Source organism: Oncorhynchus keta, chromosome 36 (assembly GCF_023373465.1).
Source record: "Oncorhynchus keta strain PuntledgeMale-10-30-2019 chromosome 36, Oket_V2, whole genome shotgun sequence".
In the NCBI taxonomy this organism is placed as follows: domain Eukaryota; kingdom Metazoa; phylum Chordata; class Actinopteri; order Salmoniformes; family Salmonidae; genus Oncorhynchus; species Oncorhynchus keta.
The window spans coordinates 18768854-18795597 of record NC_068456.1 but is presented as its reverse complement, the minus strand read 5'-3'; the positions used below and the strand labels follow the sequence as shown (position 1 = coordinate 18795597).

General features: G+C 42.6%; 2 protein-coding genes across 4 annotated transcripts in view; one reads left to right on the top strand and one right to left on the bottom strand.

The window, feature by feature from the left end:
* Nucleotides 1-15911, bottom strand: part of LOC118369751 (protein FAM53B-like) — a 41880-nt gene extending 25969 nt beyond the window's left edge. The window contains exons 1-3 of one of the 3 annotated variants that reach the window (XM_035754414.2): nucleotides 15764-15911; nucleotides 15393-15531; nucleotides 15197-15286 (exon numbers count right to left, since the gene is read on the bottom strand). The gene's annotated coding sequence lies outside the window, so the exon portion shown is untranslated. Of the gene's footprint in view, nucleotides 1-3400; nucleotides 3612-15196; nucleotides 15287-15392; nucleotides 15532-15763 lie in introns of those variants that run through there. The other 2 variants (XM_035754413.2, XM_035754416.2) reach the window with 2 other exon arrangements.
* Nucleotides 15912-16002: 91 nt separating this feature from the next.
* LOC118369753 (BRISC complex subunit Abraxas 2-like) lies at nucleotides 16003-26655 on the top strand. The gene is made up of 9 exons (XM_035754417.2): nucleotides 16003-16167; nucleotides 16995-17085; nucleotides 18720-18756; nucleotides 19114-19180; nucleotides 19309-19499; nucleotides 22766-22885; nucleotides 22983-23067; nucleotides 23555-23672; nucleotides 23914-26655. Exons 1-9 carry the CDS (start codon nucleotides 16096-16098, stop codon nucleotides 24465-24467), a joined length of 1335 nt encoding a protein of 444 aa, XP_035610310.1. The 5' UTR covers nucleotides 16003-16095; the 3' UTR covers nucleotides 24468-26655.
* Nucleotides 26656-26744: the final 89 nt, after the last annotated feature.

Below are 26744 nucleotides of genomic sequence, written 5' to 3'. Positions count from 1 at the left end.
ACACAAGTATTCTGGAGATATGTGAGAGGAGTGCTTTCGGTAGCCTGATTGTGTCCAGACTGTGGAGAAATCGGCACACAATGCCTCCCTGACCATATCCTGAAGTGATTAGCCGGATCTGAACACAATCAAACCACAAAGCGACTTGTGTGTCTCGACCCGTCTTTTCAATGCAAGATTCGTATTCTGATAGCATGTCACATGTAAGTGTCAAGTGTAGACACAGGCTTAGTCATCATAACTGTATTTCCCACCATAGCTGAGAAGTATGAACCAACACACAAACAAAATAGTTCTTTCCTCAACAAACAGCCCTTAGACTGTCTCAGACACACACAGGCCTGGTGGTCTACCCCTATCAACATCCCCTTTGCAATTAGATACTAGAGCTGATCCAATCTCAGCCTGACTTTCCACCTAGTTTGCCAGTGGAACTGAGATTCGTTTTCAAGTGAATGAGTGAATTCACATGCAAGCAAGAAACGAAAGGTCAACTCTACTGTATGTGCATTCACTAAAACTACACTTTAGTTCATTTGCCAATAACCACCTCAGTAAAGAGAGAACAGGGGTGTATAAACCCACATAGGCATACCTCCTTTCAGGCTGTCCCAGTACGGTGAGAACAGACACAGACAAGTACACTGTAAGCATTCCATGGAATTTCAGGCCTTCCTGGTACAAAACCAGTCCTGTCTGGTATTTAGTTCATGAAGTAAAGATCAACCATCTCTCCCACAACATAACAAGAGTGTAAAAAACACATACTCTAACAATAACTTCCCTAGTCCCAAATGAAACGACCCTGGCAAACCCATAGTCAAAGTGTTCCATTGTCAGTGGTACTTTAATCAGTGTAGGCCTACCCAAACATTCTGTAGTCACGCAATTACATTACACACTCCAACGATGGTCCAAAACAGGACTCCAAAAACAATGCAATCTAACAGTACAGCATTTCCCTGCCAGCTCCTGAATCTCAACACTTTGTTTCGTTAAGAGAGCGTAGGGGCGGTTTGGTTGTCTGAGCTCCTTGAAACTGAATTATACCATTCAGAACACCTTCAAAGTTGCATATAAAGTAGTTTGTTCACAAGTCTACGTGTTTCATTCCACTCAGCAACACAAACAAAGAACAAAGTGACTCATATCAAGACATCCCAGCTGCGAACCCTCCTCTGCAAAACCACAAACGAGAAGGATGATGTTAATTACAGAACTCAATTACAATAAAAGGCTGAAATATGTTGATGAGTGTGAAGTCTTGTGAAAAGCATGAGCTGGTGCACATTCAAAAACGTTAGTAGAGGTGCTGACTAACTGCGAGTAAACTGTAGGCTATAAAAAAAAAAGAGAATCGGACACTCTACATACAAGCTCCCAGTAATTTATTAGGTATACCATGAACATTTCGGCATCACAGTGCCATCACACGAGGGGCTCCCAAGTGGTGCAGCAGTCTAAGGCAGCGCTTAAGGCATCATTACAGACACCCGGGTTCAAATCCAGGCTGTATTCCAACCAGCTGTGATTGGGAGTCCCATAGGCTGGCACACAATTTGGCCAGTGTAGGCGGTCTTTGTAAATAAGAATTTGTTCTTAACTGACTTGTTTAAAAATCACAGTGATGCTGAAACATTGGTTTACCCAATAAATTACCAACAGCTTATATATAGTGTGCAACTCTATTATTAATTTTTAGAGCCTAGAGTCTGAAGTCTTGCCCAGTGTGTTTGTGGCCTTACGGAAAACCCACATGAATTACACGTGAAGTGTTCCAAAAACACGTGATCACATCCCAATGGGCACCAACGTATATTCCACATTGGTTCAATGTCACTTCATTGAAATGACATGAAAACAACATTGATTCAACCAGTGTGTTTCCAGTGGCATGTGATCTTATGTGAAGTTAATGTGATCATGTTTTTACGTGTAGTTCCATGTTAAGTGTTCCCAAAACACTTGTTTACATGTGCAATTTAACTTGAAATCATGTGATTTCACATGTGAAATCATGTGGTTTTTCTGTAAGGTTGTGTGTGTGTGTGTGTGTGTGTGACTCATGAAACACCTCAAATGACTATCAATCTATTCACAGGTTGCGGTGCTGAAGAGGGTGTCAATAAAATGAGATAAGAAAGCCACACTTCCCTCCAACTGGCAGTTCTTGAAACAGACCAGTGTTACAGGTACACAACATGACTTAAAAGTGGGACAACTTACAAACCCCGAAGTGCCTACAACAATAATAATAACAACATTTCTAGACACATGATCTCTACAATTCCCAATCTGGATATTTGAGGGTATGCAGGTGTAAAGGATGGGCTACTGCACACTGTTTGCTAAGAGAGTACCTCCTGATTCGGGTCACACCAGGCTTGAACCCAGGCCTTGCCACCCTCGTAAAGCATCTTACCAGTCAGCACCACACTAAAAGCTAGAAGTCACACTCAAGGCTGAGAAGTAAGTTTCACACATCCCCATTTGCTACATTCCCCCCTCAAATGTACTCAAAAGCTGCCCCAGCATTGAGCTGAGCACAACTGTATATCTGGGTCAAGGCACCATTGTAAAGATCATCATGGCTTGATTAGCAAGTATCACTTGCTCCTGATTTGGCTCACACCAAGGCTCAAACCCAGGACTGCTGCCTTGCTAGCACATGTGACTACCCTCCTGAAACTGTCTTAACAGTTAGCACCACACGAATAGGTAGCAGTCAGCTGCAAGTGGCAACACTTAAGGCTGAGAAGTAAGTTTCACACATCCCCATGTGCTACACAGGCATGGTGAGAGCTGCGGAGAAAAAAAAGTAGTACTACACAAGGTTGGAGGGGGGTTCAGTTGAACCGGGTTACAGAGCTGGAGCATTGAATACAGGAAGGCTTTGTCCCAGTTGCCCAAGCACTGCGCACAACGCAAATGATCTCTCATTCAACTCCTTTCTATTCTCTTATTTGACTATGCGCTATTCTCCTACACTGGAAACATGCGCAACCGGCAGCTAGAAAGCAAGCAATTTTACGCAGCATCGCAACACGGTATTTAACTTGTTCCTCAATTACATTGTGAAGTAGCCTATTTTAAGATACATAAAACACGATAATCATTTGTGTTGGGGTTACAGCCTTTCAATATCGTCCCTGAAAACACAATTTCCCAAGCACTTTGTTTCCTGCTATTATGATAGCATGGATCACAAGCAAGCAACACTTCCCAGTTTATATTGTTGACAACATTTAACTTTCTCTAGACATAAGAAACAAACTTATATGCTTATTTCAACTTCTTGCAATGGAAAAAAGCTCAAGCAAACTTCAGCAATCAACAAACTACTTTGGGCAACAAAGACACCCAAAAAAAGGATTAGCATTCATTCTCAAGAGTGGCCTACCAATTCAAAGAAAATATGATGTCGGGATGGATGGCTTACTACCTGGCCAGCTGAGAGTCTGTCGAAGTTAAGTCATCTTCGATTTCCGCAACAAAGGACCAGAAAAGTGTGTGGATCCTCATGCGCACTACTGCCTCCACAGCGGCGATGGCAGTGTGGGACTGAGAAACTGCCTGAAACCCCGTGCTCGCTGGAACGTTGAAACAAAATCCGCGTTCAGCGAAACCATTTCTCACGCAGAGGGAGGAAGCAACTATTGATTCCACAGTGGTGTAGCCAATTTGAACAATTAAGCTTAACCGTACTTATACATATACTATTTATATATTCCGCATGTTTGTTGCCATTCATTACACATGTATTTTATTTCTAGTTCAATAGAAACTACATAATTTACCCCCCCCCCCCCATATTGGTATCGTCTACCTGTGTGTTCCTTTTCTTTTCCCACAAACTATTCTGAATGTACAACTCTGTAGTAACATTGTTACAGTTACTAGTTCACTTGTAAATGTGTCCACTATCACAATGTGACTGTGGTTGACTGACCTTCTTAAGCCTGTGACATGAATTAAAACAAATTGTTTCCAGGCCTTAACCATCTGTAATGTATGACACTAGCCTAAATATGTAGATCCTATTAAATGCTCTCATTCATATTGCCATTTGTTAGGCATGTCTAAAAGTGTTCCTTCTTTGTCACAGTAATGTCTATATACACCCATAGTTCATGTAGAAACATGTAGTGCAGTTGTGTAAACTATTGTAGCAGTAGACAAATACTAGGCCAGGCCTAGTAGCCTAAATAAATGTATAATGGTTGTTATGCAGAGATATACACTATTATATTTAGCTACATCCATGTGCTCTGTAACTGTGAAGTTGACTGAGCTGCCTGTAAGGTTTCACTGGAACCTGACAGATGGTTTGAAATGTGGCAAGGAGGAATCTTTCCCACTTCCACATTGCTTCCCCGGCAAGGAAAACTACACAGCTACATGCAGGAGTAATTCAATCAGCACCCGAAAAAAATCATATTAAGAGGTCAAACGGTTTCCAAGGAGAAATACAAAAACCATAAATATTTACTGTATCACACTTGAGACTGAAATGAAAGCACAGCATTCATGGTGTTGGGGCGGCATCAACTCTGCAACTTTTGATGAGCATAACGAGTGGAATAAAAGTCAGTCGTCACCACAGTGCCAGCACACTTTGCCTGCTGATGATGGCAAGTTATGAACCTACTGTACATTTTCATGTTGCTTTGAGAATAAGGCACAGTGATGCCGAAATGTTGGTGATTTACCCAATAAATTAATGGGAGCTAATATATAGAGAGTGCGACTCTATTTATTTTCATAGCTTATAGTTTATTCTCCGTCAGTCAGCACCTCTAGATAAAATCCTTTTCTCTGGGTGTGAGCCATCTCATGTTGTTTTATTTGGCCTTGAGAATGACGCCCATATATCCCGTATTGTGTATGCCTATATAGTGTATGTCTTCTGTGGCTCATGAAACACAGATCATGTGTCTAGATTCTAGAACAACAACCTCTCTCTCAATGTGAGCAACACAATGGAGCTGATCGTGGACTATTGGAAAAGGAGGGCCGAACAGGCCCCTATTAACATCGACGGGACTGAAGTGGAGCAGGTTGAGGGGTTCAAGTTCCTTTGTGTCCACATCACCAACAAACTATCATGGTCCAAACACACCAAGACAGTTGTGAAGAAGGCACGACAACACCTTTTCCCCCTCAGAAGACTGAAAAGATTTGGCATGGGTCCCCAGATCCTCAAAAAGTTCTACAGCTACACCATCGAGAGCATCACCGTCTGGTATGGCAACTGCTGGGCATCTGACCGCAAGGCACTACAGCGGGTAGTGAGTATGGCCAAAAACATCACTGGGACCAAGCCCCTTTGTTTTTATACTGCTGCTACTCGCTGTTTATTATCTATGCATAGTCACTACAAATTGCCTCGACTAACCCCTCGCACATTGACTCGGTACATATTGTTATGTAAAAGTATCGGTTTACTTTTTGATAAACATTTTTTTATTTTTTACTTTGGTTTAGTTTATTTAGTAAATATTTTCTTAACTCTATTTCTTGAACTGGGGTATGTTCTGTTGTATTCAGTGCATGTGACAAATACAATTTGATTTGATTTGAAATTACAGTGGACATCCTAAAACAGCACAATGTGCAAAAAAAGCCTCCAGCCTCCAGCCACCCACACCAGTCCTTTTCAGATTGTTTTATTTAACTAGACAAGTCAGTTAAAAACAAATTCTTATTTACAATGACAACCTACAGTGGGTTAACTGCCTTGTTCAGGGACAGAACAACAGATTTTTACTTTGTCAGCTCAGGGATTCGATCCAGCAACCCTTTGGTTACTGGCCCAACGCTCTAACCACTAGGCTACCTGTCACACCAAAAGATAGGATTGCTCAACTAGCTTGGCATGCCAGGCATCTGTTGAAACAGCATAACATGCTCCAAGCAGAGTGAAACAAAATGTATCATTTACTAGGCCTCAAATTCCTGGAACCAGTTTAATGACTGCTGCCTTAAAACACGCAGTACAGTGGGCATGTTTTTTTCCATGAACAGCAGCAGAGCTCCAGGGGTGTGTTCCTGTTCACAGCCTCATAAACTAACAAATTAACCACTATCAAACCCTCAGGGTGACAGGATCACAATCACACCTGTCGTTCTGCCCCTGAACAAGGTAGTTAGCCCACTGTTCCTAGGCCGTCATTGAAAATAAGAATTTGTTCTTAACTGACTTGCAGAGTTAAATGAAGGTAAAAATAAATAAAAAACATAGCAGATGCATAAAACGTTTCATGGTAATGATACATCTATCAATCACTTCTATTCATCCACAAGGAACTAAGGTGCTATCCACAGATGCGAATTGAGGTTTATTTGAATGGTGTTTGGCAACTGCATTAGCAGGATACGCTGACGATAAGGCATGCTGTATCGAAAAGTTGACTGGATTACTCTCATGACATGACTTTGATTAACAGGATTTCAGTGCCTCCCAAAGCCTCCATATTTGTGTCTACGTCTCTTAGCAACAGCACCTGTGCGAGTGGGCTTTACGCAAAGAGCAGCGAGCTTCAGTCCGTAATTCAATCTAATCCGTGGTGCAGAACAAAGACATTGTTTCTGTGCCAGGCAAACAAAGAGCCATTTGAAGACTTCCTTAGATGCTGTCTCGTCTCAGACAGTGTACATTTCAATGAGACAATATTGGTCACCGAGTGAAGACAGTCAAGAAGCATCTTGTTTCATGGGAAAAAGTTGTGTAATGGTATAATGTGTCAATGCGCATCCAGGCAGGATTTTCAGTGCCTTGTAAATTTCCAGGCAGTAGTTTTCGTAACACGTTGCATGTGTTTACTCAATAGCATGCCTCGGCATCAACTGCTCCCATTGGGCAACCCACCCAGATTCCAATTAGAGGTAGATTGAGAGTTATTAATGACAGAATGAGTTAAGACAGGAAATCACTTATCTTTCTTTGAACCATGCCCTCTGTTTATTCATTATGAGCTGGTTATTAAGGTGGGTAGACATGATGAATACATCCACAGCTTAATCCAAAAATACTGTACAGTAAAGGGGCAATCTGCAGCTGCTACATACATTTTTGTACTTATAAATTAATTATATGTACCCATTGATTTGGGAAGAATATAACTTATAAATGCCTCATGAGCTTAGTTCAACTGTCCTACCCCATCAGAACCCGAAATGTAACCTGGTTTTGTAAGTAAATGTAAATGTAAACAAACACTGTATATCCTTGAAAAATGGTTCAAACTAAAATGTTGATATAATGGATGGGGAGTTCTTGCATCTATAGCTCTGTATGAATTTGAGATTGGTTACATTTCACCAGCCCATCCCTCAGATTTTTACCGAAACAGTGGCAGGAATCACACTTTGTTATTGTTTCAACTGCTGATTGCAACTTTAATGTATAAGCAATACACTGTAGCTCTGGATTTACAGAACTTGAACATGATACCATCCCTATTTGGTTAATAAGCATTTGAAAAGGGTACAGATTAGATTACTATTCCCTGTACTCTTCAGTTCTCTATCTTTCCTCACACACAGGCTAGAGAGGACACATGGCTGGTGTCCGGTGAACAAGATTATCAATGCCCTACACTAGGAAGACCTAATAGTCAATGGTCTTCTGACTACAGCTAACTGACCGCACATGAAGATGATGAGTCCATATGGGTCAGTGATGACCTCAATGCCACAAGGCAGGAGAATCCACTTAAATATGATAATACGTACGTAAGTTAGAACAAAGTAAATGGGGTTGATAAAAGGCCAAGAAGAACTGATGGCAATCTGAACTGAAAGGTTTCATAGGAAATTTGTAAATATTTGTAATGTTAGCAAAAGATGATCATATTAGAAAGCCACATAGCTATTTGACATTCAAAAGTTACAATCTTTCCCGGAGGGAGATTTTGGATTCATCAATCTAAACATGACATGAATGATCTGAACATATGACTTTTTATAAAACTGGTTTTGACAACAGCACATAACATGACAATTAATGTGAAATCGTTTTTGGTATTTTATGTGTGTGTGGGTGTGTGATTTTTATTTTTTTTAAGGAACAAGGTGCTGCTGATTAGAGGACAAGGCTTGATGAATTTCTTCTGCTGAGAAATGTCCCCCTCTGCTGTGTCTGACAATATCATCATTTAGTAGCATTAACCCTCACATTTCCTTGACTCACAGCTGTACCTCCTAAGCTTTGAGAAGGACACCAGGGTACAGTGATATGGTAATGGCAGAAAGAGTGAACGGTTACATATTATTCATATTTTAAATGTATGTTGTTGTCTTTGAGCTGTTCTTGTCTATTTTTGTTCTGTATTATGCCATGTTTTATGTGGACCCCAGAAAGAGTGGCTGCTGCTATTGAGGATCCTAATAAAATATCATTGCAGAATTTAGATTTAGATGTCTGGAATCTGATTTTTTTTTAATTAAGAGCAAGACAAATAACTCAATACAAAATAATATATTTATTTTAGGCCATTCTAATTGTTCCTGTGAATATTTCACAAAAATGTAACCTCAATTGATGAATAAAAGTCCATTAAAACAACATAATTGTAGCCAGTAGCTGTGAAAGTGGTGCTCATGAGCCCAAAGTGGTCCCTGTTGTTCTTGTGCTATAAAAAACATATATATATTTTGCAATTGGTATATGTTACGAATGCAATTTGTTCAAAATGTTATGAATTTGTTGTGCTTAAAGGGATACTTTGGGATTTTGGCAGTGAGGCCCCTTTATCTATTTCCCAAGGAACTCATGGATAACATTTTTACATCTCCGTATCAGGTATGAAGACAGTCAGAGGTAGATTTGCAAACCAATGCTAACTTGTGTTAGAGCAATGACTGGAAGTCTATGGGTATCTGCTATCATCTCCTCAACTCATATTGAAAGGGGCCTAAATACTGGCTGATCAAGGCTGTTTTTGTTATAACCTGATGCTTAACCGGAGAGCTGTCTTAGTTGTGGCATTATATCGATGTTTTGATAATAGGTTAGGCACCAAAATGAACCACCCAAACAAAGATTTTACAAGCCCAACAGCTGTCAGACGTATCGAAAGCAGTACATCCCCTCAATGTACTCTGAACCTTTCATGACTCTAGGTTAATGAACAAGAAAATGTATTGAAAATAGCATCTAATGTTTGGTAATTGTATGTTGATAAATAGTAAAATATGTCCGCTCTTTCCATTTCCTGAAAAGCTTCTGTTTTGGAGAAAAGAGATTTTCATCAGACAGTGATGAGAGACTCCCCTAGTCCCTGTTGATAACACTTAACTTGCTATTGAGCCTATAAAAGAATCATAATGGCATAAAATATGGCATAAACAATCATGGTCACTGATGAGAACTGACTTTTGCATTCTGGAAACTAATAGATTATGTTGACAGTAGGATGGAGGAGTCCTGATATGTGTAATTCAATGTTCCACTCAGAACATTCCAGGAGTGTCTCCGACGGTTCGCTCACCTTGGCTGAACATCTGCAGTAGCTGTTCCTTAGTCCAGCTACAGGAAGTGATAACAAAGACCCCCTCCTCTTTCAATGCCCCTCTCAGAGCTTGAACGTAACAAGCTTTGCTCTCCTCAGTGTTCTCTGGGTTCAGGCTTATGGTGTCAAATGCACCCTTGTCGATGCATAAATCAAAGCTGCTCAGCTCTCCAGAGCAGCTCATGAAGTCCACCTCCTAGTATGATGCAAAAGGCAGTGAGTTGATATCAGTATGCACTGAAATAATGTTGACATTTACATACAATAGCCAGGTACTCCATATGTGTTGAGCTACATTACAGCTGTATGAGACATGTTAATCATTTCCAAAACTCTTTGTCATTAAACAATTGCTTTCAGTTGTCAGCATCAATCTTTTGCTTCAATATCTGTTGAACTTGAGTATGTCAGGTGTCAGTGCAGGTGCAGGTCCCTGAAAATCTCATCTACAAAGGATTGGAAGACTGATGGAGCATTCATCAACCTGTACGGCATGACGAGGTACTCATAGTGCCCAGAGGCGGTACTAAATGCAGTCTTCCACTCATCCACCTCCCGGATACGCACCAGATTGTAAACGCTCTTGAGATTTGGTGAAGAAGCGCCCCGTGCATTGACTCTGTCACACTGGCTATGAGAGGCAGTGAGTAACTGTACCTCACAGTGATCTGATTTATACATCGATAGTAAATACATGGGCATAAACCTCCATCCTTCTTCTTCACAAAAAATAAACTCAAGGAGGCAGGTGAAGTGGAAGGCCAAATGTATCCCTGTCCCAGAGATTTGGAGACATATGTTTCCATAGCCGCCGTCTCCTCCTGTGACAGAAGATACACGTGACTCCTGGGAAGTGCTGCGTCTACCAGGAAATGTATCGCACAGTCCCCCCGTCGATGGGGTGGTAGTTGAATTGCCTTCTTTTTACAGGAGGCGAGAGCCAAATCGGCATATTCAGTTGCACCTATGGAAACACCTACACACCTCCCTGAGCACTGACGTGACCATCCCTTGAGAGCCCTCTGTTGCCACGAAATAGTGGGGTCATGAGAGGCCAACCAGGGAAGCCCCAACACCACAGGAAACACAGGAGAATTGATCAGGAAGAGACTAATTCTCTCCTCATGACCCTCCAGCGTTATCATACATAGTGGAGCTGTGACCTCCCTAATCAGACCCGACCCTAAAGGACAACTATCTAAGGCAGGTACAGGGAAGGGCACACCAACAGGAACAATAGGGATCCCTAATCTAAGTGCAAATGACCCGTCAATAAAGTTCCCAGTTGCGCCTGAATCTACTAGCGCCTTATGCTGGGAATGCGGGGAAAACTCAGGAAATGCTATACATACACACGTGTGTGCAACAGGGAGCTCTGGGTGAGTCGGTGCCTACTGCCTCACCTGGGATGATCCACCAGTGCCCTGCCTGCTGCCTCGACTCCCTGGGGAACCTCCCCGGCACCGACCAGCAGTGTGCCCTCTGCGGCCACAGGTGGTGCAGGAAACGGCCCCCCCTCCGGTCACCCTTAGAGCAGCACCTCCGAGCTCCATTGGTGTAGGATCGGAGGTGCTGGGGGATGGAATGGACGGACCCTGATCCGGACATCCGCGGGTGGCCAACAGGTTATCCAGCCGGATGGATAAATCCATCAGCTGGTCGAGGGTAAGGGTGGTGTCCCTGCAGGCCAGCTCCCGACGAACGTCCTCACGTAGACTACACCGGTAATGGTCGATCAGGGCCCTCTCCTTACATCCTGCACTGGCAGCCAGGGTCCTGAAGTCCAGTGCAAAGTCCTGTGTGCTCCTCATCCCCTGTCTCAGATGGAACATGCGTTCCCCCGCCGCTCTCCCCTCAGGTGGATGATCGAAGACCCCCCGGAAGCGGCAGGTGAAATCCTCATAGCGGACCAACGCTGCATCTATTGGCCCACTCAAGCGCTTTCCCTGATAAACAGGAGATCAGGGCGGACACGCTCTCGTGTCCCGAGGGAGCCGGGTGGACGGTCGCCAGGTAGAACTCCAACTGGAGCAGGAACCCCTGGCACCCGCCAGCCGTCCCATCATATGCCCTCGGGAGCGAGAGCCAAATCCCACTGGGTCCAGGTGACATAGGGGTGGATTTTGGAGCATCGTCGCATGTTGCTGGACGCTCTCCTCCACTGGTAATGGAGGACTGGGTGCACCTGCTGACTCCATATTGGGTGCGTGTTTCTGTCAGGTGTCAGTGTGCAGAGGTTAGGAAGGAGTCAGGCGCAGGACACAGAACTGAGTAAAATACGTACTTTACTCGAAAAGAAAACAACACTAATTTCCACGTAGGGAAAAACACACCAGCTCACAGAAGTCTTGAACACTAAACAAAGAACAAACACGCACAAAACCATGTAGGAACCAGAGAGTTAAATAGAGAATAAATTATAACGTAATGGGAACCAGGTGTGTACAATCAAGACAAAACAAATGGAAAAAGAAACGTAGATCAGTGGCAGCTAGAAAGCCGGTGACGCCGCCCGAACAAGGAGAGGCACCAATTTCAGCAGAAGTCGTGACAGAGTAACAGACGCTAACAGAGTAACAGACGTGACAGACGCTAACATCTGTGTAAAAATACAGTGCTTTCGTCCATGTGGTCCAACCTGACCACTGCTAAGGCTGAGGCCCTAGCTCAAATGAAAGACTTCCTTGATCCTTATAGGCCACGAAAAACTAGACCTCTGGAGTGAGCCAAGCAGCCACACATTTACCACAACCCAAGTGTCACATCATTGTAATTTTATGAAGGGTCAACAGTATTTCAGTGTTGGGAGAAATATGTTTGTCCAACGGAATGGCTCTGTATGCTTTAGATGGATGCACCCAGGAACCTCTGTGAAGTGCTTTAGGCCAGTGGTGGGAGGGAGAGGCTTTAAAACAGTTGAAAACAAGATAGTGCGTCCAAATAGTGGGATTATACTGCTCTCAGGCAGATACGGGATAGTACTAGAGATGACGCTCAGAGAGAGACAGACCTCCATGGACAGACCTCCTACCCTCTGAGCATCCGGCTGTGGCCACTGGGAACTCTCTCAGTATATGCTCCAGGCCAGACGTACACTCACACACTCATGCGTTAGCCAGACTATGTGCAGGACGCTCTGAACCAAAATACTGTACCATAGACACACACCGGATTCTCCTCACACTCCTGCAGACTTTAACATAGCACAGAATAGCTGAGAACACACACACGTTTCTAGTGTTCTACTGCTCTGGAGGCATGGACCAACATACCATCTGATATACCCAGACAGGACTGCTGCCAGACTAAGGTCAATATTCACCTCAACAGCAAGCGCTCTGACCAAATACCGTATACAGTACACATCTCCGGAGGTACGTGTACAATATGAGAGTATACATGTGTGTATATGGGGGAGGAAACCTCACTCATCCCCATGTGTGGTATTATATGGCTGAGCAGCATTTAAAAACTGCTTTTCCTGCACACATTTTCCTGCAGATGTGTTAAATTGTGTCAGCTCGCTCAGCCATAAGGTGGCTGAATCCAAATCTGGGCGGAGTCCTATTACTTTTAACACCTCTCTGCTACCCCTCCACACAGGAGAGTTCCCCCTCATGGCAGCAGCCCCAGGCTGGGGGATATGGTGCGCTAAACGGGGGGGGCTAAACATCAATGGCTGGGTTTGTCTGGGGTCCAACCAAGAGACCCAAAGTCCTAAACATTATATTACAGGGATGGAGTAGAGTTGTTTAAAGATGGAATCCCCAGTAAGGGGGAAAACAGCACCACTGTCCACCCCACGGTCGCTGTTATTGTTTTTGTTTGGTTGATGAAGTGTCGGTGAGGATCGTCGCCCAATGTGGTAAAAACAGACACAGTACATGCTGTGCTCTTCTGTTGCGTGTGCATTGATGAAAAAAAAACTGTTTGTTGTTTGCAGTAACTTCTTTGTTGTTGTAATATTGCAAACAGACGTGGCAGTTTCACCATTAAGGATTCGAGCTTTAAAGATGCACTATACAGAAATTCCTGGTCCTAAAATCCAAATAGTTTGCCTAATTTCAGTTTATGTGACAAAACACGAAAGTATAATGTATAGAATCATCGAAACAATCTAAACCGCTGTGAAATATATTTTGGTGTGATGGTGTAGGGGTGCTTTGCTGGTGACACTGTCTGTGATTTATTTAGAATTCAAGGCATACTTAACCAGCATGGCTACCATAGCATTCTGCAGCGATAAACTATCCCATCTGGTTTGCGCTAAGTGAGACTATAATTTTTCTTTCAACAGGACAATGACCCATCACACCTCCAGGGCTATTTTACCAAGAAGGAGAGTGATGGAGTGCTGCATCAGATGACATGGCCTCCACAATCACCCAACCTCAACTCAATTGAGATGGTTTGGGATGAGTTGGACAGCAGAGTGAAGGACAAGCAGCCAACAAGTGCTCAGCATATGTGGGAACTCCTTCAAGACTGTTGGAAAAGCATTCCAGGTGAAGCTGGTTGAGAGAATGCCAAGAGTGTGCAAAGCTGTCATCGAGGCAAATGGTGGCTACTATGAAGAATCTAAGATTTGTTTAACACTTCTTTGGTTACTACATGATTCCATATTTGATATTTCATAATTTTGATGTCTTCACTATTATTCTACAATGTAGAAAATAGTAAAAATAAAGAAAAACTCTGGAATGAGTAGGTGTGTCCAAACATTTGACTGGTACTGTATATGCAGTGCACCACAAGGCTTTTCTTCCAAAGCATTGGTGACTAGGGATGTAAATGGTGAACAGTTAATCAGTTAGCCACTGAAAAATACATGATCAATCTATAGGTTCTATAGGTTAATTTAGTTGAATTAAATTGGCATGTGTGTATTTTTGTACATCGTCATGCGTCTTATTTATCACACATGCGCAGCAGACAGAACCTAGTTTGAGGAGTGGAATGGCCTATCACCTGTCAGAAAACCCAAGAGCAGCTCCTCAAAAAGCTGGTACTGGAGTGAAATGTGCTTTTATAAGCCCAGTCATTGCGCAACAAATAACAATTCTGGGACAAATTCACTTATAGGTGTATTAAAGTAGTCAAAAGTGTAGTATCGGGTCCCATATTCCTAGCACGCAATGATTATATCAAGCGAGTGACTCTACAAACTTGTTAGATGCATTTGTTGTTAGTTTTGGTTGTGTTTCAGATTATTTTGTGCCCAATAGAAATGAACTATAAATAATGTATTGTGTCATTTTGGAGTACTTTTATTGTAAATAAGAATATAATATGTTTCTAAACACTCCTACATTAATGTGGATGCTAAAGTGATTACGCACAGTCCTGGTTTAATTGTGAATAATGATAAGTGATAATGTTACAGAGGCATAAATATCATAACCCCCCCCCCCTGTTACTGTAATGGTGAGACATAGGTCTATGCACAATACAGTCCAATAGTGCCACCAACTGTTAAGTATACCATGTGCTGTAACCATGCACAGTACAATTGCCGGTATACACACGACTAAAACACTATAAAGTTGATTTTCGTTATTGAAAACCGCGCAACTCCATTACTATGTGATAACAAAGCTATTAGCCTGCTACTGTACTGTGAAACAGCAGTTACAGCTGTTACAGTAGTGATTAGCATTTCTACACACACAGCAGGTAGGACTTACCTTGACTTCCACATTAGACAAGTCTTCTGTCTGCAGTACATTTCTTGAAGTTCTACAGAGGCTACAGAAGTATCTATTCCTGTGGAAAATCTGAATGCATAAAGAATATGTCATGCAAAGGTACAAGCTAATGTTGTCATATATGCTACAGGTGTGTAGGCCTAATTGGCATTTTTACATCATAGTAATTACACACCTTGACATTTGAGTTCAAAGCCTACCAGCTCAATTTGGAGGATGCCATTCCCCTTGCCAATATCAAGTATGACAGAGATTTCTGTTTTCCTCTTTTTCCATCCACCCGCAGCACACGGTCCATACTCTCTTCTCGAAACCTTGGGAAATAGAGATGGGGCACAGTACAGAACAATGACAACTGTAGCAACTTTGTGACCATAATGTGTCCTTTGTAGCTGGATACTGTAGTAGGTAGTTCACCGGTGCAAAGTGTTGCAGGCAAAATTAACGTAAAGGTTTGTAGGCAAATTCATGTTCGACCCTTCTGAAAACACCCGATCCAAAGTTGATAGGGCTGCACAGAACAATTTATACACATAATGACTATACCTTATCTCACGTCTCTAATGTCTTTAAATATCTGCAATTCCCTCTGGTACGCATCATCCCAGTTTAAAAAAATACTGTATAAACTAAAACAACTATCAAAGTAACAAACGCATTCACAATGACAACGTATTCATCAACTTTCATGTGCACATATTATGTATGTTTTAAATTAGATGAATAGTTAGTCCGCGTAAAGTAAGCTATCTGCGCTATCGATATAATTATACACACCAAAGCATACACCCAAAGAGAAGTTTCCCCGGGATGTTTACGCCGAGAGGAGCGTGCGTGCAAACGCAGTGGGTGGTGGGATAGATGGGGATGTTTCCATCATGGCGGCTTCCATTTCGGGCTATACTTTTAGTTCTGTTTGTTATCACAGCGCTAACAGCAACTCTGATCATGTAAGTACCGGGGACATTTGAATGAATTAGGAGAGAGTGCATACATTTGTTTAATTGCAACTTGGGTGTATATTTGGACTTTATTCTCGGGCATAAACTCAGTGGGTTTCCCAGTGTCATCTTCCTGTTGCTAGCTAACGTTCGCTAGCTACGTGCCATCACTACAGCAAGACATTTGCTAACTAGTCTGTAATACTTAGGGTGGACTTTCAGTGGTGTCGACTTTACAACACTGATGTAGTTATATGTAGCTAGCTAGCTAGTTAGTTGGCTAACGATAATTACGAAAATGTGCAATTGCATCACATTATGCACATTAAACATTACAAATTAGCTAGCTGGCTAACGTCACAGATAGCACAGTTGCTATGTCATCAGAAAGGTAGAGCTGAGATTTGTTTTGTTGTTTTGTTTTTCCGCTCTATGTTAGCTAGCTAGCTAATGTCCAACATATCTTGCTAAATGTTAGATTAATTTTTCTGAAAAGTAAAGTATTGTGAAGTAATTTTCTAGCACTGTCACCACAACTAGGATGTGAATTCTGATAAGCTTATAAACAATAATCAAGTCAATCAGCGTGCATTCAAGCCACAACAGTTTTTATTTACCATTTGATAGAAAACTGGATTGACACCTGTCAGCAAACAGAGTTGAGAGTCGATGCTGCTGTTTCACCTGACATTTGACGACACATGACTTGATTTGACTGTCTGTAGCCAGAGCTTGATAAGTGTCAGGCCTCAAACAGTATTTGTTGTATAATTGTAGTATTAGTAGTTGCCTTTCTGCCACGTTTTGTCATTAGAAACAACTTTTTGCTCCTACAGGAGGGCTTCCTTTTAGGAGAAGTAAGGCAAGAGGAAACTGTCAGCATCAGTGATACACAGATCAGCAGTGCTGAACTCCTCCAAGTAGTAGGTAAGACCTTGGATTCCCCATTCATAGAAGTGAACTGCTTTAGCACCTATTGGCAATAGTATATTCTAACCAGGGGAGTTTTGTTAAGAGCTTGCTTGCTCAACAAATTGATACGCATCGCTTGCGGTAAGTTTTTGGAAACATAAGGAACATATCATTCGTATCAGCAAGAAATAATTTTCAAAAAACAAAATGTTAAAGCTGGAATATTGAACTTTTCGGGTGAGCTGACTAAATTTACAAAGAAATTAGTTATAAATCTGTCATTCTCGTTGAACGCAAGTCTAAGAAGTGGTAGATCTGCACTATTTCTATACTTTCCATTCTTAAGATCTTTGTATCTTTTATTTCAAACAGCTGAAAATACTATATTTTTGGTTATGGAAAATATATTTCACCGCAGTTCGTACAATGATTCGCTACACTATACTTGCTTGTTTTGTCACATTAACTGAAATTAGGCAAACTATTTGAATTTTAGCAACCAGGAAATGGTGGAGCGATTTCTGCATAGTGCAGCTTTAACTTAATACACACCTTTTTATAGGGTTGGGTTAGTGTTCCGACACGGCCAAATCTCCATGTTACATCGCTTGTTTACGGAAGACAGACTGAAGATGTAGGTGGCCACCTGGGCTAATTAGTTATCTAGCGTGCTCTGAAATCTTGTGTGTAAGCTAACAGGGAATGAAGTCAAGTTCATCAACTGGAGGCACACAGAGCTTGTTGATCTGTGCAAAACTGCTACAGTATGTGTTTATTTTTTTATTTGAAACATTCTTTCTGTCAGATATGAAAGATAAGGGGCATATCAGCATGTTTCGAAAACCAACTTTTCTAAACGTTAAAACAGTGTTGGTATTGTAGTTCACATGGAGCCAAATATAGGCAAATGTAACTGCTGAAAACATACGTATAAGAAGGGTTTTCGAGAGCCAGGCCTCGGATAGCCTAACTCTTTGACATGTGGGAACTCAACTCAAAGAAACCAACCTATTTATTTCCAGGCTTGTCTTGACTGAATATGCTCCATGCTACTGTGGAATTCTGTCAAACTGGACTGTCAGGTTTCAGATTAAAAGGAGTGTCTCGTAGTTTTTTCTGCAGCTGTTCAATATATTATGTAGCTAGTCTCTGGGAAATGGGATTTGTACACAATAGACTGTAGGCTAAAGTCTTAGAAATGTAGTTGTCTCAACTATATAAAAAAAGGGACAATCTGCTGTTGCTACATCCATTTTCAGATGTTTAAATTCATGATATATACTTATTCACTTATGCCCCATATCCTTAGTTCAACTTTCGTACCCATCAGAACCCAAAATATGAGCTTGTTTACTCCTTTGTTTACATTTACATTGTTAACAAACAAACCCTGTATAGCCTCAAAACATGGTTAAAGCTATAATGTTCATATCATGGATGGCCAGTCCATGTATCCATAGCTCTGTCCATGAGTCTGAGTGGTTACATTTCTCCAGCCCCATCCCTCCGCTGTTTACCAAATCATTGGCGGTGTGGCCACTTTATTGTTCAAACTGCAGATTACACCTTTTAAAGCAGTAGGATGCCATAGACTAACATTATATATAAGTTTAATAACCATGTATTTGCTGTGTTCTTTTTAAAAACAGAAGTCCATAATCATGAACCTTGTGCACAGCTATTTAGGTAAGATTTTATGTTATTTAAAATTCTATGGAATTTGTTGTCCTTAGACATTTTGTGACATTATTTTTCATTAAACTGTTTTTCAAATGACTGCTTGGTTTATGTGCAAACTAAAGTTATGGGCTCAAATATAATTAGCCTAGACTAGTGATATATTTCATAAATGTATTCTCCAATCTGAGAGCAAGCTTTGTCTTGATCATGCACGTTGTAGGCCAAATACCGTACAGTACTTTTATTCAACAAATTAGGGATGTAATTGTCAGTGAACAGCAGGTGGCCCCACCCCACCAGAAGTCTTGAGTAATGCAGACCTACTATGTGGAAATTGATATTTTTTGTTAATCTCCCCACCAGTTTTTATGATTATGCTGGAAAAGTCAATGATGAGAATCTTAACAGAATTCTCAAAGACAGACACAAAGTGAGTATTTATTATAGGCCTATATGTATGTGCATTAGTAGCATTATTGAACAGGAGTATCTAGCGATCAGTTTGTACATGTAGCTTAAACACTTAATGACCCTTTTGAACTTGACCCCCCTGTGTAGAATGTCATCGGCTGGTACAGGTTCAGGAGGAACACGCAGCAGCAGATGTCGTTCAGGGAACAGATCATCCACAAGCAGCTGACCCAGCTCCTGGGCGTGCCTGACCTAGTCTTCCTCCTCTTCAGCTTCATCTCCACAGCTAACAACTCCACACACGCACTGGAGTATGTGCTGTTCAGACCCAACCGCAGGTAGGACTACCCACGCACAGCTATATGCACACTGTACCAAACAGCATGCATAAACAGGCTGGTGCATATATTGGTGATGCTGAACAATCCACACATACAGACCAACACTGTTCATGAAGTTGACTGTTAAGCCTCCCTCCTCTGTGTTCATTCCCACGCTGTTGCTCACCCTATGCAGCCAGGTCATTGTGTGTGGGAGGCGAATCAGAGCTCGGGTCCATCAAGTGCAGCTCTGTTGCCTTCAGTCTGCAAGAGGTGCCAGCTTGGAATGAATAATAACTTAGTTTTTTGAACTGACTCACTGTCCTCACAAGGGGAAACTAAAATCTGAATCTGTAATTTGAAAGTGGCCCTTAATTTTCACCTCCTACTGAGGCAACAGAAGGACACAGCTGTTGTCAGTGGCACAGAATCCACAGAGGAGGAGAACACTAGTGGCCTCTCCTTTGAGCCTTAATGGTTGCTACTTGTGGAAGCACCTCGGGTGCATAGGCATATCATTTATAGAATGACCGTTCAGATAAATCACACATGGATTAAACAACTATTTATGGTCTGGCCATTCTATATGTAGGGTCAGATGGACTGCCCAGCGGGAGGTCTGTCAGTAGGGATTAAAGGCTTGTGTGTTGGACTCAAACTGGGGTACTTAAATGCTTCTCTGTCCGTGGCTTGAGGGCTCAGAGTGGGTTGCTCGAGGCCTGGAGGGATTGTGTGTGTGGGTGGCACCCTACATCAGCAGTTTTTACAGCTTCTGAACTCTCAACAAGATCCATTGGATCTTAGTATCAATCAAAGCAATGTAGTAAAATTTTGCTGCCCTACATACAAGTTAAAGGGGACCAGCCATCAATGGGTGAAGCATGAAACATACCGAGAATCTCACTGCCGATCAGTACTTATCACAGTGGGAGGCTGTTCCTTCTCTTGCTAGAACGAGCGGTACCTGCTGCATGCCGACCCGGTAGTGACGAACATTCCGATTCTATTTATAGAATCACAATGCTCGTCAGTGGCCAACAACTTGACTTTGAGCCAATCAGAGAACACGAACCCCCATGTGGGGGAGCCCCCAACCCCCCACAAAAAAACAACAACATCATAATAATTTGGGCATTTTCTCCGTAGGCTAAATCCACAGATGAGCCAGTCACACTTCATTTACAATTTAGGCTATGGGATGGTAGCTAGCTAAGTGCACAGACACAATGCATACAACACTAAACACGTCTTCCAAGCTAGCTAACCACTGTAGGATTGATATTATAATGGATTAGCTAGTTTCCATGGAACGGCTGCCTGTGTTGGCTGCTTGTGCTAGCTAGTGAATATGCTAATGTTAGCTAGCTATCTAAACATTTCAAGTATGGGTAGTTACAGCCCAATATGATTGAAACATACTGTATAGCAGGGCTGCCCAACCCTCTTCCTGGAGATCTACTGTCGTGTGAAGTAGCTTCCTAGTAGCGAATATCACAGACAGTCACAGTAAGAACACTCATACAACACATGAAGCAACAGAGTACACCCATTTTGGAGGAACCTATTTAAGAAAGGTCAAGTGTAATATATTATAAAAATAAAGCGAACAGGATGGAATATGGGGAAAAATGCACCAAAAAATGTCTAGGACCAAAAGGTTCTTTAACAACTTCTACCCCCAAGCCGTAAGACTCCATATGTGTTATTTCATAGTTTTGATGTCTTCACTAATATTCTAAAACGTCAAATAGTACAAATAAAGAAAAACCTTTGAATGAGTAGGTGTGTCCAAACCTATGGAGTCATGTTGGACCACAGAGTGAAAGGGGGGTAAATCAGCATTAATTATGCAGATAGATTGATTTTATATATATATGGGGATTGGAAATGATGCAGACAGACATTGATGTAAGCTACAATCTATAATGTATTTTATGTTTCTATATATATATATTCAACACGCCCACTCCTTTTCACACGCCCACTACTTTCCTTTCAACAAGCCCACTCCTTTCCACACACCCACCACTTTCCTTTCAACACACCCACTCCTCCACACACCCACTACTTTCCTTTCAACACACCCACTACTTTCCTTTCCACACGCCCACTCCTTTCCACACGCCCACCACTTTCCTTTCAACAAGCCCACTCCTTTCCACACACCCACCACTTTCCTTTCCATACGCCCACTCCTTTCCACACTCCCACCACTTTCCTTTCAACACGCCCACTCCTTTCCACACGTCCACCACTTTCTTTTCAACAAGCCCACTCCTTTCCACACGCCCACCACTTTCTTTTCAACAAGCCCACTCCTTTCCACACGCCCACCACTTTCTTTTCAGCAAGTCCACTCCTTTCCACACGCCCACCACTTTCTTTTCAGCAAGTCCACTCCTTTCCACACGCCCACCACTTTCTTTTCAACAAGCCCACTCCTTTCCACACGCCCACCACTTTCTTTTCAGCAAGTCCACTCCTTTCCACACGTCCACCACTTTCTTTTCAACAAGCCCACTCCTTTCCATACGCCCACCACTTTCTTTTCAGCAAGCCCACTCCTTTCCACACGCCCACCACTTTCTTTTCAGCAAGTCCACTCCTTTCCACACGCCCACCACTTTCTTTTCAGCAAGTCCACTCCTTTCCACACGTCCACCACTTTCTTTTCAACAAGTCCACTCCTTTCCACACGCCCACCACTTTCTTTTCAACAAGTCCACTCCTTTCCACACGCCCACCACTTTCTTTTCAACAAGTCCACTCCTTTCCACACGCCCACCACTTTCCACACGCCCACCCCTTTACTTTCCACACGCCCACTAGCCCACACTCCGGTCTCCATATCGGGAGGCAGCTACCCCAAACATTTAGCTATGGTCTGGCACTGGCAGTACAGGATTATGGAGATTGAATTACATTTCTTTCTTTGTTATTTAGCTGTGGCTAGTATCAACAAGGGCTTTCTACAAAATAGCAACATTAGCACAGATTGTTTGGAATTTAGAACATAAGCAATATGCACGGATATGCATTGCCAAACAACACTACTGCCACCTTCTGGGTTGGAGTATTTTAACAAGGCTGAGTGGCTAACGACTTCCAAGGTCTTTGCTGTGTGAACACAAAATATATTGACTGCCGACACTCTGTTCAGAGGTGCTAAGTACTGTCAGCAAGCTAACTTTTGACAATCCAACCAGTGTGTCTGAGCTTTAAGGGTCTTTTGGGCTAGACTGCCTGTAGTGTGTTATCAGGCTAACTCTGGTTCCACCCAGCAGGTACAACCAAAGGGTGACCCTCCACATCCCCAACCTGGGCACCACCAGCCAGCAGGAATACAAAGTCTCCTCTGTACCCAACACCTCACTCAACTATGCCAAGGTCATCAAAGAGCACGGGTGAGTGTCTTCCACATGTAGGCCCTGTCAAGTAGTTTCTTTTTTAGTATTGAGAATCATGTGTTGATGGAAATGGGATGTACCGTATGTTTTGCAGGGCTGAATTCTTTGATAAAGACGGTGTGATGAAGGATATCAGAACAATTTTTCAAGTCTACGGTGCACTACAAGATAGAGTGCAAGTGAGTTGACTGCCTGCAAATGTCCTATTCATACCCTTCAAGTCACATCTATACTTGGATTAACAGCAATGTGGTGTTTTGGTTGACCCCATGGCTACAGTGCATTCGGAAAGTATTCAGACCCCTTGACTTTTTCCACATTTTCTTACGTTACAGCGTTATTCTAAAATGTATTACTTGCGGAGGAGTATTTCTGTCTGTAATAAAGCCCTTCTGTGGGGAAAAATGTATTCTGATTGGCTGGGTGCTGGTTCCCCAGCAGGTTGGTCTGGCTCCCAAGTGGGTGGGCCTATGTCCTCACAGGCCAACCTTTGACTGCACCCCTGCCCAGTCATGTGAAATCCATAGATTAGGGCCTAATGTATTTATTTCCTTATATGAACTGTAACTAAGTAAAATCTTTTAAATTGTTGTATGTTGTGTTTTTATATATTTTTTTAGATGAATAGTGATATGATTCTTGATAGCTTTTTCTTGGCTTTTTCAGGCTGTATGTGGAGAGGTTGAGCAGAATGAACGTGTGAAAGAGAAATTCCAGGAGGAGGTGAACAAACTCAAACAGCAAATTGCTCTCAGGAAACAAAAATCTGCAGAGGAGGAGAGAAGTATGTTACTTAATTGGGTTTGAATTTGACTGCTCTGGCCATCTCATTCTCTCATGACATTGATTCTTGAATCAACTATCCATTCCCTGTAACCATTTCTGGGGAGGTGTTTTACGTGGTATTAAGCAAATACAATTTCTTTATTTAAGATGGGGGGGGAGCAAAAACAAACCAGGACGTATTTAGTTTTGCATTGAATCCCCGTTTAATCTTAGCCTGGATGCCTATTCCTGTACTTTAGGACTCCAGGAGGCGCAGAACCCTGAGCAACGTCCTACTCCTGAGGAGAACTCTGAGCCCCCGGAGACCTCCCTCCTGTCCAGGGTGATCTTTCACACCCCATCTACCCCCGAGCGGCTAGGTCCCTCTGCAAACCCCCCTTCCTACGCAGACCTCCTCTCCTTGCAGGATGACTCGCTCCTCCCCTCCTTGTCCTCCCCTACCAGTGCTGCGCTGCTTCCCCGTCCCCAGGCTGTGGGCTCTCCAGGCCACCCTTCTCCCAGTCCTCTGGGTCTGAACCCCAGCCCTGCTCCTAGCCCCAGTACACCCTACCTGGGGAACGGAGACGGATCCAGCTCTGACTCCCTGGACAGACAGGCTGCAGGGCAAGAGGATGATGATGATGAGGAGGATGATGATGTTGATGAGGACAGCAGTGAGTATGAGAACCTTGTGAGCGAGGTGGCACAGTTTCCCCCGGTTACTGCCAGTGTGTTGGCTGCGGGCCGCCCAGCCGCCCTCAGTCCAGACGGTGATGCCTCAGTCCAGACGGTGATGCCTCAGTCCAGACGGTGATGCCTCAGTCCAGACGGTGATGCCTCATTCCTTGGCTCACAGACTTCGTAGACGCCAGCCATGGGGACACAATTAACTGACACACTGGGAGACGATGGCATCCCAACCAATCAAAGAGAGTAGTCTTCTATATTACAGAGGAAGCGCCAGCCCGGAAAATAAAAGGCATGTGTATTTCTGTTCGCTTTTAGTTTGATAACCATTCTGGGGGGTAATGTCATGCTTCATGGGCTATACTTTTCTGTCTAGAATGGTAAAGATAGTCAGTTGGAGCCCGGCTGCCTCCAATGAATGTGTTTGATTTAGGGACTGATTACTTTATAACTGAATAAACGCCAACCGGTTTGTCCGACCTCTCTGAATGGATAGACCCACTCCGCTCGTCCTGGATCATGCTGCGTCACATCTGCATCATCAACTTTGAGCATCCAATTGTACCATTACCTCTTGCACTATGTTTGCCTTTTAACAATTTATTTAAGACAAGCAAAGGGAAAATGTTCTGTGGCCTTCAAACTTTTCTTTTTAGTGAGACAGGTGAGTGGTTATTTTTTTGTCTTTCCCTTTTCTTTTTTTTGCTTATTACAAAGAAGTAATATATGTATGCGTGAGCTATAATTTCATTAGTCTGCACAGTTCTGATACTCTACTTTGAGCTGTCTTTGTTAAAGGAAATTAGATCCTAATAATCAATGGATTTTATGCCTATTTAGATGACGAAGAGTCTAGATTCAGTTTTACTTCGCCACTACTGTAATTTGTGCTTATATTAATTTTTAGGACAAAATAACAGCTATGACCCAGTCAGAATAATTCGTAGATAGCACCTCTGCATGCAGTATGAAGTTAGTTTCACGAGCCAATGCTAACTAAAGTTAGCGCAAAGACGAGAAGTCTACAGGTACACTTGCATACGAAAAATAGGTGACTATAAAAAACAGATTCTCGCAGTATCCCTAATTAATGTTACTCAATGTTTCAGTGTTATTTAAGAAAAATGAGACAACTATGCGCTTTGCTGCACATAACACATTTAGAGGATTTCGTTATTGTGCTTTACCAATGCTGTTCAGTTGTGCCACTTGAGAAGTACGCGTTGATCACCTGAGCTGAGCTAGCTCAGCTTTTGTGGATTGTAATGGTGTTGACGGGGAGAAAACACAACGTACTCTAGCTTTACTAACCAGACCTTGCTGCTGCATCAGAGCTACCACTTAACAAGAAAACGGTGCATCGACATTAACCTGTCTGCTTCTTTCATCTCATGTCCTTACACTGCTGGTCGTCTCCTCCATTTCTGCCGAGTGCTGAAACTGACTAGAATGGCTTCCCCCAAGGTAATTCTGAGGGAACGGTTTCCCCCTATAGCTGTATGTTACAGCCTTGGAACAAGACATCTCCTGACTGTCTTGTCAACACCAATAGACCTCACACTCTCAAAGCTGATTGGGCTAAATGTGTATGGACCTTGATAATGTGACAAAAATGACCTCAATTCAGAGTCCAGTGCCTTCAATTTTGGCAGTTACACCGGCTCGTTACTACATGCACAAGGCAAGCGACTGGAAAGAAGAAAGGTTGTTCCAATTGTGGGCAGATTATCCTTCACCCTGCAGTGTTATCCAAGCCTTGTGTATATAGCTTTTCCCATGTGCAGCCCATATTGTATGTCGCTCTTTCTGCTTTAGGGTCAACTTGCTGTCTGTCCTTCATCACTCAGCATTACTGTATAATGTCAACTCATAGCTTGGTGGACTGGTACTCTAATTTGTTTTAGAAAATATTAATTACTGAACAACGAAGTCCCACAAAAGATTATAATGACAAATTCGAGAAAGGAGTGGTTTCCACTTGAGCACTTGAATCAACAATGGGAGTTAAGAAAAAGTCATCAATAATGAATGTACACTGTGCAGTATATAGGAGGTTGTAGCATTCAAACAGCACTTATTTATGAGAATCTCAGTCGCGATGGAAGTGGCGGGCAGGAGAGAAGGGTGAAAGTACTCTTTAATAACATGGTTTGGCTCCTAGCTAGAAGTGGCCCCTGAGAGCCTGTAACTTCTCCCTGAAGTACAAAGTCCCATCACATCACTCATGTCTGTAAGGTCGGTGGGACAGGAAAAGGCCAAGTTCTTTTGGTCACTTGGTTCTTAAGTGGGTTGTAATAATAAAAGAGACATGCTTATTTGGTTTGCAGAGTCATTTGTTCTCACTTTCTGCCCACTTTTGAGACCAGAGCCGAGGGCTGTCCAGAAAGACCAACTGATAGCAATT